General features: G+C 49.8%; 4 protein-coding genes across 4 annotated transcripts; 1 reads left to right on the forward strand and 3 right to left on the reverse strand.

Annotated features, from left to right (window-relative positions):
* Nucleotides 1–14: 14 nt before the first annotated feature.
* On the reverse strand, nucleotides 15–2,327 carry DEU56DRAFT_763017 (uncharacterized protein). Its single transcript, XM_041350772.1, has 3 exons — nucleotides 1,442–2,327; nucleotides 495–1,382; nucleotides 15–434 (listed from the first exon to the last, which is right to left on the reverse strand). Exons 1-3 carry the CDS (start codon nucleotides 2,205–2,207, stop codon nucleotides 85–87), a joined length of 2,004 nt encoding a protein of 667 aa, XP_041215538.1. The 5' UTR covers nucleotides 2,208–2,327; the 3' UTR covers nucleotides 15–84.
* Nucleotides 2,328–8,530, forward strand: DEU56DRAFT_763019 (glycosyltransferase family 48 protein). Its single transcript, XM_041350773.1, has 9 exons — nucleotides 2,328–3,085; nucleotides 3,140–3,760; nucleotides 3,808–6,490; nucleotides 6,541–6,726; nucleotides 6,776–7,620; nucleotides 7,674–8,004; nucleotides 8,058–8,131; nucleotides 8,181–8,244; nucleotides 8,298–8,530. The coding sequence occupies exons 1-9, from the start codon at nucleotides 2,660–2,662 to the stop codon at nucleotides 8,351–8,353; spliced, it is 5,286 nt and encodes a 1,761-aa protein (XP_041215539.1). The 5' UTR covers nucleotides 2,328–2,659; the 3' UTR covers nucleotides 8,354–8,530.
* DEU56DRAFT_763025 (phosphatase 2C-like domain-containing protein) lies at nucleotides 8,527–10,478 on the reverse strand. The gene is made up of 10 exons (XM_041350774.1): nucleotides 10,152–10,478; nucleotides 10,055–10,069; nucleotides 9,742–9,991; nucleotides 9,630–9,690; nucleotides 9,492–9,578; nucleotides 9,325–9,439; nucleotides 9,104–9,272; nucleotides 9,011–9,048; nucleotides 8,943–8,953; nucleotides 8,527–8,892 (listed from the first exon to the last, which is right to left on the reverse strand). The coding sequence occupies exons 1-10, from the start codon at nucleotides 10,467–10,469 to the stop codon at nucleotides 8,853–8,855; spliced, it is 1,104 nt and encodes a 367-aa protein (XP_041215540.1). The 5' UTR covers nucleotides 10,470–10,478; the 3' UTR covers nucleotides 8,527–8,852.
* Nucleotides 10,479–10,486: 8 nt separating this feature from the next.
* Nucleotides 10,487–13,864, reverse strand: DEU56DRAFT_763027 (peptidase family M49-domain-containing protein). The gene is made up of 20 exons (XM_041350775.1): nucleotides 13,650–13,864; nucleotides 13,384–13,600; nucleotides 13,193–13,324; nucleotides 12,974–13,140; nucleotides 12,752–12,917; nucleotides 12,637–12,695; nucleotides 12,447–12,583; nucleotides 12,232–12,396; nucleotides 12,162–12,181; nucleotides 12,098–12,103; nucleotides 11,995–12,045; nucleotides 11,920–11,944; nucleotides 11,701–11,864; nucleotides 11,619–11,647; nucleotides 11,473–11,570; nucleotides 11,385–11,419; nucleotides 11,201–11,331; nucleotides 11,050–11,143; nucleotides 10,817–10,996; nucleotides 10,487–10,768 (listed from the first exon to the last, which is right to left on the reverse strand). The coding sequence occupies exons 1-20, from the start codon at nucleotides 13,838–13,840 to the stop codon at nucleotides 10,652–10,654; spliced, it is 2,184 nt and encodes a 727-aa protein (XP_041215541.1). The 5' UTR covers nucleotides 13,841–13,864; the 3' UTR covers nucleotides 10,487–10,651.
* Nucleotides 13,865–14,064: the final 200 nt, after the last annotated feature.

The following is a 14,064-nucleotide window of genomic DNA, read 5'->3' on the forward strand; positions in this document are numbered from 1 at the left end:
AGTAGTACAAGTACGACTTGGTTGAATGGGTATAAGTAGTAATAAAGTACATAGGGAGCACATAAAGAAAAGATAATAGCACAACTACATGGTAGTACGTCTCCATTTATCCCAATCAAATCCAGTTGCCTTCTGCTTGCCTTTCTTCGTCGTATTTTTTGTGCCACCACGATCTCTCCCAGCTTTCTTCGGAGGCCTCTCGTCCCTCTTGGAATCGTCATCCCTAATGGGACCAATGCCTTCGACTTCAACAATGTCATCGCTCCCGTCTACCGGCGCCGTCGATGGGGGAAACTGTTGGACAACCGCCTGTGTCCTCTTCTTTGGATAGATCTGTGGCACAAGCAGGAGGTGCTCTGGCGGACACGGTGGAACGGGGTACGATGTGATGGGTCTGAAAATCTTGGCGGGAGCCTTCGGACTGTTCTGGACAGCTTTCGAGGTGTCAGACAAACGTGAGCTGCTCGCGGGCGGGAATTTGGACAACGGCTTACCAGAGGAGCTCGAAGCCGTGGAAGTTTTTGAGGGCTTCAAGGGCCCTGAATCGCAGAACTTCGGCCACGGTTTCGCGATAGTCATGCCTCGTTTAACATGGGCTGATGAAATAGCAGCATCTCTCTGCTCAGCGAACACGGATCGCACCATGCCACCCGATCCGTTTGATTTGGAAGTCGAGCCACTGGATTTTAGGAAAGGATTCCTCTTTTTCGAAACGGGAACTAGAGGTGCACTCGCGCTGGCGAATTCACTTTCCGTTTTCCGTTTTTTATTATTATTGAATATGGTCGTAAGCATATCCTCTACGCCTGACAAGTTACGCTTGATGAGACGTGCACGGTCCACGGATGCCAGCTTCGGGGGCTGCTGCTCTCGCGGACCATCCAATTGTCGTACTGGTGGACGAAGCGCCTCCAGTACACTCCACGGGGGTGGAGGGCGTGTTAAAGCCAATGGGTCAAGCTGCTCTTTATCGCTCGCCGCCCGTATCTGAGTTTCTAAACGAGGCAGGCGCGATGTGTAGAAAGTGGATGTCGTGCGTGCCTGGACATTCCGAGAGACAGGTTCTGGTGCAGGCCAGCTGCATTCTTCATCTGAATCCGAATCTATTAGGCTTATTGGTCCTTCCATCATGTTCCGGAGGATGAATGGTTTGGCTTCGTGCTCGGAAAAGGATGTGCGATGGTTGAGCTCGGAAACGTGCAGCTTGAATACGGAGGTGATTGGGCACGAGTAAATTGATGATTGGGGAAGGTGCTCGAGCGCACTGAGCGAGACATCCAGTGGAGCAGGATAAAACAAGATACGCTTTGAGGAGGGTCTGAAGCCAGCAGGAGCCAGATGTTTGGAGACAGCGTGCCGTGTACATCCAGTGAAGCGAAGGTCTGGTAATGCGACACGAATGAGATGGCTTGCGGAATGGAGAAAGAAAAAAGGTACGTACCAATAGACGATAGCAGGGGGAAATTGGATAATATGGGGAGAGCCTCGTTGCCTATGTTGGTGCAGCTATGCAGGCACAGAATTCTGAGTCCCCAGCAACCAGTCCTGGATTGTAGTTCGTCATCGCTCCATGACAAGTCACGAGAAAGCACGGTAAGGCCATAGGATCCTACGGTTGTTCCTCTCAGATCGAGCGCAGCGAGGGTTTTCAAGCGCCGAATGACGAAAATGGTGTTGTCAGACACCTCCTGGCAACCCGGTAGGGACAGGAGAGTTATGAAGCAGAAGTTATCCCGACTGGGCACTTGTTGGAGCAACGGCAAGTGGACATCACTGAGGGGTATGTCATAGTGCCTGAACTCTGCAGGAATCGGGTGCATAACTTGCGCGAGTGTTGCCAACAGTCTGGGGTCAACGCTCTGAACGTCAAACTGCCCGCCAGAGTCCATTGTACTTTGGGAATCCTGCTTTCGGGCAGCGATGACATGACGGGGGACCGCTTTTGTCGGGACTAAAGCACGAGCAACATCCTTATTGTAAGGTACGGGATTCTGAAGGTTGTGCAGCTGATCGGCGTATGGGGTGAGGGCACGAATGCAGAAGTATGCGAGGGGTGGGACGGTCCTCAAATTGTTTGGCGGCTGGGTGTTATAGGGGGCTGGTGGGCCTAGAGGAGCGAGTATAGTTTTAGTGATGGAAATGCCTGCATCGTCATAGACGTGAGTTGCGTGTCGTTTAGTGTTCCATAGTATAATTGGTTGAGGCATGGACAGGGTGTAAAGTTAAGCAAGGACGCGACGACGTCGCGACGTGTTTTATGAGATCACGTGTGTGGATTGTGGGTGTTTTGATTTGTTTGGTTGAACAATCATGTTGGAAAGCCCGACCAGTTACTAGCCACGGCCAGCGACGTGCTGAGTATCCATAGATATACCTGACAGGCGCAGAAATAATCGTGGAAGTACATCAGGACAAGCGCTGTGCTGAACGTGATCGTCGTTGACCAGCGACTGCTATTTTTTCTTCGTAGTAACCAATTTCGCACGGGTATGTACTTGTTCTATATCGATGCGCTCTTTCTGGTGTCTCATCTCCATTATCCTTGCTTGCTCACCTTCATCACCGCTGGGCGCTGACTTTCCTCTCTTTTCAGTACTTCTTATTGTTCTCCATAGTCGCTCTTTACTTCGACCACTGATCATTCGTAGAGACTATCAACATGGCTCAACCACCCAATGGGCAACAACAGCCCAATAATCCTTTCCCAAACCCCTACGGCCAGCAAAATTTCTACCAACAACCACAACCTATTCGACAAGACTATGACAATGAATCCGAGATTGGCACTCCTTATGCTAGCACTACTCGTCTTGCAGCTAATCAGCAATATTTTGATTCGAACCCATTCGCAGGCCACGACTCTGCTTCTGATGCTGGACACGGCAGTCGCTCTTACGCACCATCCATCAACTCACAGGCAAGCCAACCATATGGCTCCCCATTCGCCGACTCAGGTCAGGCCGCCCATCCATACCCAGCCTGGTCTCCAGATCGTCAGATACCAATTTCCATGGAAGAAATAGAGGACATTTTCCTAGACCTCACCCAAAAATTCGGGTTTCAGCGTGATTCCATGCGAAACATGGTTCGTGCATCATACAACCATGACACGCACAGCTACTAATCTATTTTTTTCCAGTTTGATTTTTTGATGCAGTCTCTCGACTCCCGCGCTTCCCGCATGAGTCCAAATCACGCCCTGTTAACTCTTCATGCTGATTACATCGGTGGACAACACGCAAACTATCGCAAGTGGTACTTCGCCGCACAGCTCAACCTTGATGACGCCGTCGGACAAACACAGAACCCCGGCTTACAGCGCCTCAAAAGTGTTCGAGGTGGCGCAGTCAAAACCCCCGGCTCGAAACACTTGGACAGTGCACTGGGTCGCTGGCGTGCCGCGATGAATGGCATGAGTCAGTACGACAGGCTCCGCCAGATAGCACTTTACCTCCTTTGTTGGGGCGAGGCAGGCAATGTGCGCTTTGTACCAGAGTGCCTGTGCTTTATCTTTAAGTGCGCAGATGATTACTACCGTAGTCCCGAATGCCAGAATAGCGTGGAGCCCGTGCGGGAGGGTCTCTACTTGCAAACAATCATCAAACCACTATACACGTTCATGCGTGACCAGGGTTATGAAGTTGTAGAGGGCAAGTTCGTCAGAAGGGAGAGGGACCATGACCAGATCATTGGATATGACGACATTAACCAGCTTTTCTGGTATCCTGAGGGTCTGGCACGGATCGTCCTTGATAATCATGTAGGTGATTTCCCCCCACAACATGCGTCAGGCTAATATATCTCTAGTCTCGTCTTGTGGACATTACGCCCGCCAAGCGCTATACGAGCCTGCGCCGTGTGGACTGGAGTAAAGTCTTCTTCAAGACTTACTTTGAGAAGCGTTCTACTGCCCATCTACTTGTCAACTTCAACCGCATCTGGATTCTCCACATCGCAACTTACTGGTTCTACACCGCATTCAACTCCCCCAGAGTGTACGCGCCTCCAAATTCCCAGTTCCCTTCGCCCGCGATGACCTGGTCCGCGACCGCGCTTGGAGGCGCCGTTGCCACGCTGATCATGCTCTTCGCCACCATCGCCGAGTTCATGTATATCCCCACGACATGGAATAACGCCTCCCATCTCACAACCCGATTCATATTCCTCCTCATTATTCTGGCGCTCACTGGCGGCCCGACGGTGTACATTGCATATGTCGAGAGCCGGACGAACCCCACCACATCGCAGATTCCTCTTATCGTCGGCATTGTGCAGTTCTTCATCTCTATCGTTGCGACTGTTGCTTTCGGATTGTTCCCCTCCGGGCGCATGTTCGGTGACCGGGTTGCTGGCAAGTCACGCAAGTACATGGCCTCGCAGACATTTACTGCATCTTACCCGGAACTTACGCGGTCTGCACGTACTGCAAGCATCATGCTGTGGCTTCTCGTCTTCGGATGCAAATTCACAGAATCGTACTTTTTCCTCACCAGTTCCTTCAGCTCGCCGATCGCGGTCATGGCGCGGACTACTGTGCAGGGATGCAATGATAAGCTCTTCGGCACCCTGCTCTGCTCGAAACAGGTCCCCTTCACGTTGACCATCATGTATATCATGGACTTGATCCTGTTCTTCCTTGACACGTACTTGTGGTATATCATCTGGGTCGTCGTCTTCTCTGTTGGTCGCTCTTTCTCGCTTGGCCTATCGATCTGGACACCTTGGAAAGATGTGTATACCCGTCTTCCTAAGCGCATCTACGCCAAACTCCTTGCCACTGCTGAGATGGAAGTCAAATACAAACCCAAGGTTCTTGTCTCGCAGATCTGGAACGCCATCATCATCTCCATGTATCGTGAGCACCTCCTTGGGATCGAACATGTCCAGCGGTTGCTGTACCACCAAGCTGAAGGCGCTGACGGCCGCCGAACGCTCAACCCCCCTCCGTTCTTCCTGAATCAAACCGGTGGGAACTATAAAGACACGTTCTTCCCTGCAAATGGCGAGGCTGAGCGCAGGATTTCGTTCTTTGCTAGTTCCCTCACCACCGCTCTGCCCGAGCCTCTCCCCGTGGAAGCCATGCCCACGTTCACAGTCCTCGTTCCGCACTACTCTGAGAAGATTTTACTCAGCTTACGCGAAATCATCCGCGAAGAAGACCAGAACACCCGTGTGACGTTGCTTGAGTACCTGAAGCAGCTCCACTCTGTTGAATGGGACAACTTCGTGAAGGACACAAAGATCCTTGCTGGGGAGAGTGATGATGGGACGAGTTCGATCAATGAGAAGCAGGCGAGCAGCAAAGCGGATGACCTGCCGTTCTACTGCATCGGTTTCAAGACATCGAGTCCAGAATACACCCTCCGCACGCGTATATGGGCTTCGCTGCGCGCACAGACGCTGTACCGGACCGTATCTGGCATGATGAACTATTCCAAGGCGATCAAGCTTCTCTACCGCGTCGAGAACCCCGGCATCGTGGCCGCATTTGGGGGCAACACGGAGAAGCTCGAGCGGGAGCTGGAAAGGATGGCACGGCGGAAGTTCAAGTTTGCCATTTCCATGCAGCGGTTCTCGAAGTTCAACAAGGAGGAGCAGGAGAATGCTGAGTTTTTGCTGCGCGCGTATCCAGATCTGCAGATTGCGTACCTTGACGAAGAGGCCGGGCCAAAAGGCAGCGACCCTCGATTGTTTTCGGCGTTGATTGATGGCCATTCAGAGATTGACGAGGTCACTGGTAAACGGAAGCCAAAGTTCCGCATTGAGCTGCCTGGAAATCCTATTCTTGGTGATGGAAAGTCAGATAACCAGAATCATGCCATCATTTTCTACCGCGGTGAATACCTTCAGCTCATCGATGCCAACCAGGACAACTACCTTGAAGAATGTCTCAAGATTCGCAACATCCTTGGCGAGTTTGAGGAGTACTCCATCTCAAGCCAGAGTCCGTACGCGCAATGGGGTCACAAGGAGTTCAAGAAGTCCCCCGTTGCTATTGTCGGCACGCGCGAGTACATCTTCTCGGAGAACATTGGTGTGTTGGGTGATATTGCTGCTGGGAAGGAACAGACGTTCGGTACGATGACGGCTCGTGCACTCGCATGGATTGGAGGCAAGCTGCACTATGGACACCCTGATTTCCTCAATGCCCTATTTATGACAACGCGCGGTGGAGTTTCAAAGGCACAGAAGGGTTTGCATCTCAACGAGGATATCTTCGCCGGCATGAACGCCTTTGGGCGTGGTGGTCGTATCAAGCACTCGGAGTACTACCAGTGTGGAAAGGGCCGTGATCTTGGGTTCGGCACGATTCTCAACTTCCAGACCAAGATCGGTACCGGTATGGGTGAGCAGATGCTCAGTCGGGAGTACTACTACCTCGGGACGCAGTTGCCTATCGATCGCTTCTTGACCTTCTACTACGGACACCCCGGTTTCCACATCAACAATATCTTGGTCATCTACTCGATCCAGGTGTTCATGATGACTCGTGAGTCTCGATGTGTTGCGCATTCGACCTGCGTTCCTGACGAATTGTAGTGCTCTTCATCGGAACTCTGAACAAGCAGCTCGCGATCTGTCAAGTTGATGCGCAGGGCAATGTGCTCGGTGGTCAGCAGGGTTCTGGGTGCTACAATCTCATTCCCGTCTTCGATTGGATCAAGCGCTGCATCGTCTCCATTTTCTTGGTGTTCTTCATCGCCTTCCTGCCTCTCTTCTTGCAAGGTATTTCATTGTCATTTTACCCTGGGCTTTACTGACTGACGAGCCGCAGAACTTGTTGAGCGTGGAACGGGCAAAGCGCTGCTTCGTCTTGGAAAGCACTTCTTGTCATTGTCTCCCGTCTTTGAGGTTTTTTCAACGCAGATATACTCTCAAGCTATCTTGAGCAATCTGACATTCGGTGGAGCTCGCTATATCGCAACTGGCCGTGGTTTTGCGACGACTCGGATATCCTTCAGCATTTTGTATTCCCGCTTTGCAGGACCGAGTATCTACATGGGCATGAGGAATCTGCTTATCCTTCTCTATGCTTCTCTAGCGATTTGGATTCCCTATCTCTTCTACTTCTGGTTCTCCGTGCTCTCTTTGTGCATTGCTCCCTTTCTCTTTAACCCTCATCAGTTCTCATTTGCCGACTTCATCATCGACTATCGCGAGTTCCTGCGTTGGATGTCGCGAGGTAACTCCAGGACGAAAGCGAGCAGTTGGTATGGATACTGCCGTCTTTCCAGGACGATGATAACCGGGTACAAGAAGAAGAAGCTTGGCCATCCATCAGAAAAGTTGTCAGGAGACCTCCCTCGTGCCCCATGGCGAGCTGTTGTCTTTTCGGAGGTCGTCTGGCCGATCTGCCATGCGACCATCTTCATCATCGCATACATGTTTGTCAAGTCATTCCCTAACAGCGCTGGCGAGCAGAACCCCAGCCCCTTGGTTCGGATAGCTGTTATTGCGATTGGTCCTATCGTCTGGAACGCTGCTGTTCTCTTGTCGCTGTTTTTCGTATCGTTGTTCTTGGGTCCCATGTTCGACAAGTGGGCGAGATTTGCCTCAGTCATGGCTGCCGTCGCTCACTTCTTAGCGCTGCTTGGAATTGTCTCATTCTTCGAGTTCTTCGTAAGTAGTTCGATCTACGCTCTAGGGATACTGAACCGAAGTGTGCGTTTTAGTGGTTCCTTGAGCTATGGGACGCATCTCATGCAGTGCTCGGCGTCATCACTATCGTTGCCATTCAGCGTGCGATCCAGAAGATTCTCATCGCAGTCTTCCTTTCTCGCGAGTTCAAACATGACGAAACCAACCGTGCATGGTGGTCTGGTAAATGGTATGGCCGTGGCCTCGGTAATTCCGCCATGTCTCAGCCAGCTCGTGAATTCATCGTGAAGATCGTCGAGATGTCTTTGTGGAGCTCGGACTTCTTGCTCGGTCACATTCTCCTCATAATTTTGACGGCACCCGTTCTCATTCCATTCGTCGACAAGCTGCATTCAACCATGCTGTGTAAGTGATACTGTTGAGCCTTTTATCATTTTGTATATCTAAACTGGTGATAGTCTGGCTCCGCCCATCCAAACAGATTCGAGCACCTCTTTACTCGACCAAGCAGAAGAGACAAAGACGATGGATCGTGAGTGTCACGATCTACCCATCACTCCACCAGCTAACGTCTTAAACAGATCATTAAATATACCTTGCTTTATATCCTCGTGGTGTCGGGTCTGGCATCTCTTATTGTTCTGCGTAAGTCCACCCCACATCTTCCACGATCTGTCGCACTAACATCGCATTTTTAGCTGCTATCTTCCGAAACGAGATCACGTTCCACTGCACTCTCTGTCAGAATATCTAATTAACTGGAACATTTACGCATGGACTGGCTTGGCTCGCCACTTGTATATCTTCTTATAAGCTTTCGACTCTGCTTGGTGTATATCATAGTAGACGATAAATCAAGCTAATTTGCATGGACGTGTTGGTGCTTTTACCTTATCTATCTAGATTCAACAAGACATTTTGCAAAGCGTCCATAAGAGTCATTCAATTGCAAATCTGTCTACTGAAGTACATGCAAGTCGGTGACGGGACCCGTTGGTTTTCTACCTTTGAATGAGTCACATTATACTGCAGTTGCGTGGTGCATGCTCCAACTTGCATGTTAATCTATTGTCGCGCGAAGCCAAGCAACGTGATTGGCGACTTGATGCGAGACAAAATTGTACTATAGCAAAAAAGTCCGCACGATATTGCAAGAGTTAAGAAAAAGTGGCACCGAGTAATTAGTAGTAGATGATATGGGTTGTTGCATCAATTGTCCATGTGTACTCTTCAATGAAGGTCGCGCTCAGATATCATACGGTCTCGCGCACTATAGCTGTCACAACCGTAACGCTGCAGTGTCGACGTCAGCAAAAAATCACACACAAGAAGCAATAGCTTACTCGTCAATTTTCTGCAAGCTCAAAACATTAAGGAAGTCCCAGAAAAAAATGTGAAGTCAAGAACGCACCCCTCCTCGGTAATAAAGTCCCTCCCGTAAAGCTTCACCTAAGAACACAAGCATGCATAAGATGAGAGGCATTTGAACAAAAGCATGACCTACGTGAAAATGGGGTCGCCTTCTTCCGTTCTCGCATACACACTTGCGCATACTCAACAATGCGGTTAGCCATCATCTGCGCTTGTGCATCTTCAGAGCCACCTGAGCGTGCTACAAGGGAGCAGATGGCGACAATGTCAGGCGTAAAGACATTGTCAGATAGTCCGTCAGTCTGCACCCAGAACCTTCGGTACGTCATCCAACGAGAGTTAGAAACGACGCACAAATGCAATGATAATATCCCCATCCCGAAGTTTGGTCTCATACTGAGCAGCCCGATTTGGGTGATCAGCAAAGTGAGCGGACTGTACCATGTTTGGCGGGAATTTTGTGAGTTGGCTATTGAGAACAGCATCCAAATCAGAAAGTTTGTCAATGAAATGCATCTTACTATGGGCAATTGAAGAAATGAGTTTGCGGTGGCTGTCGGTATATAACCGAAGACGATCGGATGATTAGAAACCCACTGTCACCAAGACTATGCGATGCCTGCCTCAGTTGGATTCCTCTGATAGTAAAGTCCACGTACTTCGCAGCTCGCAATACACCTGACGATGCGTTAAGACTGATCAAACAAGCAGTACTGGATCCTTGGTAGATGTTCAGGGTAAATATATGGGCGAGAGCACTAAGGAACAGACCTGCATTGACAAGACGCTCCCGCAATACACCATGGTAGGCGCACTCGAGACATTTATATGGTGTCAACTCCCATCCCTCAACTCTTTCGCGCTCCTCGTACTCTTGAGTTGGATCGATTTCTGGTTCGCCAGCCCATCCAGATCGCGAGTAACGATGTGCATGATACATGAGTGTTTGTGCATAAAGCGATGGGTCAACGCCTGAGTCAACCCATCCACCCACGCCATCAGCAACACCAAATGACACTCCCTAGCAATAAAAACCGCGCTGTGAATACAAAGGAAATATATAGGGGGGCATGAACGTACCTACCGAGCTATTTTGCATCTGTCATATAGGAAAATATCCACGCAACGAGACAGAGAACTTTTGAGTTGAACATGTAGCGGCCAGAACGTCCGAGACGCACCTCTGTCACGAAGAAAAAGTCCTCTCCTGCATCTCTGCTCGTCCCATTGTTCCATCGTCCAAGCGTCTCATCTCGCCAGCGTCCTACCGTAGTGTCTGGTGAGAAAGGCACATGAATGCGCGGTTTTTCTGGCGGCTTCGCTGCCCAGCTGGCGCCAAAATGAAACTGGAACGGTCGGGGTGGGGGGTAGACCGGTTGTCTGACGGAGTATAGACGTATTGGCCGATTAGCACGCTGTGACACGGACTCTGATAGATAAATGGCCCTGCGCGCGGCTAGGCGAGGCACTATCGATGACCTTGGGCCAAGGAACAACATCGTGAAATGGAACAACAAATCGGAGAGCTGTTTGATTTTGAAAACACATGACCTCCAACGCGCTGACACATCTTGACGCGTCATCGATCAGGTAAAAATATTGCTATATACAGTTCACACCATGGTCCATAGTCAGTTGTGTAGTTATCATTACCGTTACCAAGCAAGAATCGAATAAAGCTTCATAGCCGTCTTTCAATGTAGCTCTCAATCACACCGGCGGGTGTCAAGGGGTATTCTTTCATCTCCACTTGACCATTCACGACGAAAGTGTTGGGCTGCATCATCAACTTGCGAGGCTACAAAACGATAAGTTCATATCATTTCGTTCCGCGATGAACACGCACCAGTTTCTTTTTGAGAACAACATCCCGGATCTCGCTATCCCATCCTGGAAGAGGCGTAGTGAGCTTCGTATAGAAGTCCCGTGCTCCAGCACCATCAGCTGTGCTCTTCCGGACTTGAAGGTCAATGAGAAGCTTTCCTGCAACAGCCTGCCCATGGGCGAGGCATTTCTGGCGGTCAAGCTGATGAAGAGTATTAGTTGAGATCTCTGATGGCGCGGTACAAAGAAACTGACGCGAATATACAGGTTCTCCAGCGAATTATCTGCGCTGCGAACCTCTTCAAAGGTCACAAGACCTTCCTTGATCATGTGCTGGGTGATTCCGAGACTAAGTACCGAAGCAATTAGATGGCTATCTCACGTAACACGAAAGCCGCCGACTCACCGAGCTTGCATGTGTGCTTGTCCATGCTTCTTCGTGGCAGGGTCATAGTACTCAAGAGCGCGTAGACCTGCGCGTGCCATCAGCAGGAAAGTGATATAAACAACATCATCGCAAGTTTTCTTGTCGGTATACTGAAATCAGAGCTGTCAGCGAGTAGCACAAGCAGTGAGAGGGATGGACTCGCGCCGAAAATCTTGAGGATCGTTGGATTGCTTGCGACTAACAGCGTTTAGTGATCGTGCAACTTTACGAGGGAGCTCTCCACAACTCACGGTAGAGGGCGACGGTTTCCGCGCGACACTCCTCCATTGATGACGAAACTTCGCCAAGAACCGAACCTGGTGTTTGACCAGGTTTATACCACGATGTGCTATGCCACGTTCAAGTCAATTACATGGTCTCAGAAGTATGTGCATACATTTTCTTCCCAGTCAGCGGGTTGATGACCTGCAGTATGCAACCTCAGATTACGGCCGCGCTCAGGGTAAGAATCCACAAACCTTCTCTGGATCAAAGTTTTTTGAGCCGTCAACAGCTTCCTGGAAAAGCTTCCCGGATCCATGGCCCAATAGCTCGTGGTTGGCAACCTGAAGCTCGAAGACGCGTGAATCCCATTCATTGTACAGGTCGAGATCGTCGGGATGGATGAAGGTTATTTCTTCGTCTGCATAAAGCAAGAATAAGTAGTGCAACGAGTTATGGCTGACGGCAGGACTTACCCGGCGCCTTGGCCGAAAGGATGTTCTATGAGAATGATGAGTATATGACATATCTACCCCTGCAAATATACTAACAGCGAGGGAGACATTCTTGAAGCCAGTCGATTCTCGGATATCATAATAGTTCTTAGCAACGCATGTCAGTATGATGATTTCACCCCCAACTAAGAATACTCACGGGAATCTTGATAGTGTCGCCATCAGTCAGTCACCCTTATAGATATACCATACCATATACTCACATTAATACCAGCGGGAATACCTGCGTAATCTTAAATGAGCCAAAACATTTGGCGATCGAAACGCACTTGCCTCCTGTTGCAAAGTTCACAATCTCCAATGCAGTAAAATCCGGTTTTCTAAATACATCGACCTCAAAGTCCTTACCCCAGGGCAAGACCTTGATCAGCTCTGGTGCGTCGTTGACGAGTACGTCGTACTTGGCGCTGAGCTCTTTGTTCACAATGGCAGTGAAACCTACCAGAGGCAGTCAGCATTGCGAACATCAGTGAACACAAGTGGCTTGCCTTCCCACTCGGCACGACCACCGTATGGGTCAACGTAAGTTTCAATAAAGCCTATGTAGCTTTCGACGACGGGGCCGACGTCCTTTACCCAATGTGCCGAGGCTGCTTTGTGTTCCTCGATCGATCCAGTCTCAAAGCTGATTGAATAGTATAGTAAGGGCAATACAAGGGTACAAGACTTGAGACGTACGAATTGATGTAGCCCTCAATCATCTTTGTCTGGGTGTCATTGGCGGTGTACTTTTTGGCCTGAAAAAAAAAGGTAAGAAACAGAAACATATAGATGAATATGAAGTTGACCGGACCTCATGCAAAGCAGCAACGGCCGCTGCTAATGCCGCTGAGAAATCGCCATACTCGACCGTCAATTTGATAGGCTTCGATTCTGCGTTTATCTCATGCATGATCGATTCAGTCTTGTTGGCAGAGGCAACGAGAAGGGTAAAGTCGCGGGGCCCATTCTTGCGGACGCTACAAGGAAATCAGAGGCGTTTCATATACATAGCAGATTTGAAGAGGATGCTTACCGAGTGTTCAATACGTCGACTCCGATCTTCTCAGCGGCAGCTTGAACGGCTGCAACCTCTTCGTCGGTGATCGTTTGACCAAGGTAATAATTGGAGATATGCCCATCCCTTGGTTTGCCGATGGAGAGGGAGTTTTCAGGCGAGAGCGCGTAAATATGCTCTTTCAACTGGTTGTATTGTTCGTTAGCTCTGGCCATCGATGTGTATCTAGCTACTCGCCTCGTTCCACAAAGGAATGGCATTGGCTGCATTGAATGACTTCTCGACCACAGCTGCGAATTTTTCTTCGGAAACGCGAGGTACGATCTTCGTGAAACCGAAACTCTTGTAGTTTACCAAGTTGTGCAAAACCTTTAATGAAAGGGGTTAATTGCACGAGGCACGCGACGAGTTGAACGAGGAGCACTTGCCTGAGATGAATATTGCAGTACTTGCTCGAAATCTTCATAAGAAAGACCAGAATTGTGTCTGAGTGCATCCAAATCGGCCAATTTTCCATGGGAGCTGAAGATGAGGATGAGGAGATCGTAGAGCCTGAGTGCTTGAGGAGTCCACTGTTCTTGAATGATCCGAGCACCTGCCCATGAAGCTTGTCCAACGTAATGAGCATAGAGCTTCTCCTTTGGTCTGTATACTAATCAACGACCTCAGCGTCTGGTAACTGACGTATACATACGTGAGTTGTGAGAATGATTTTGCAACCTCGACACGACAGATCGGAGGAGCCTTGTCGGCCAAGAAGCGGTCTGCAGCTGCGGAAACCATAGTTCGATGAAGTTGGGTAGGAAGGAGTGGTAATCTGTGGATGGAGATTGATGGTTGATAAGATCTCGAGTTCAAGACTCGATTCAGACTGGACCGGAGCATTCACTTGACAGGCTCTTGGAGCACCAGGATCAGAAATCAAAATCGCGTGACCAAATTACTAGACGCGTCGCGGCATCGCCACCAACACGGCTTATGTGACGCGGCGGCGGCGGTCGCCGATAAACGATTTTCATCGGCTGACCATGCCGCACCCATCGGTAAAGTACATAACGTCAGCAAGATTGGTCATCGCGGCACTAAGTCACCAATCGGCCGATCGTTCA

This window comes from Suillus clintonianus, assembly GCF_016758775.1.
Source record: "Suillus clintonianus strain FC179 chromosome Unknown DEU56scaffold_1, whole genome shotgun sequence".
Lineage (NCBI taxonomy): Eukaryota > Fungi > Basidiomycota > Agaricomycetes > Boletales > Suillaceae > Suillus > Suillus clintonianus.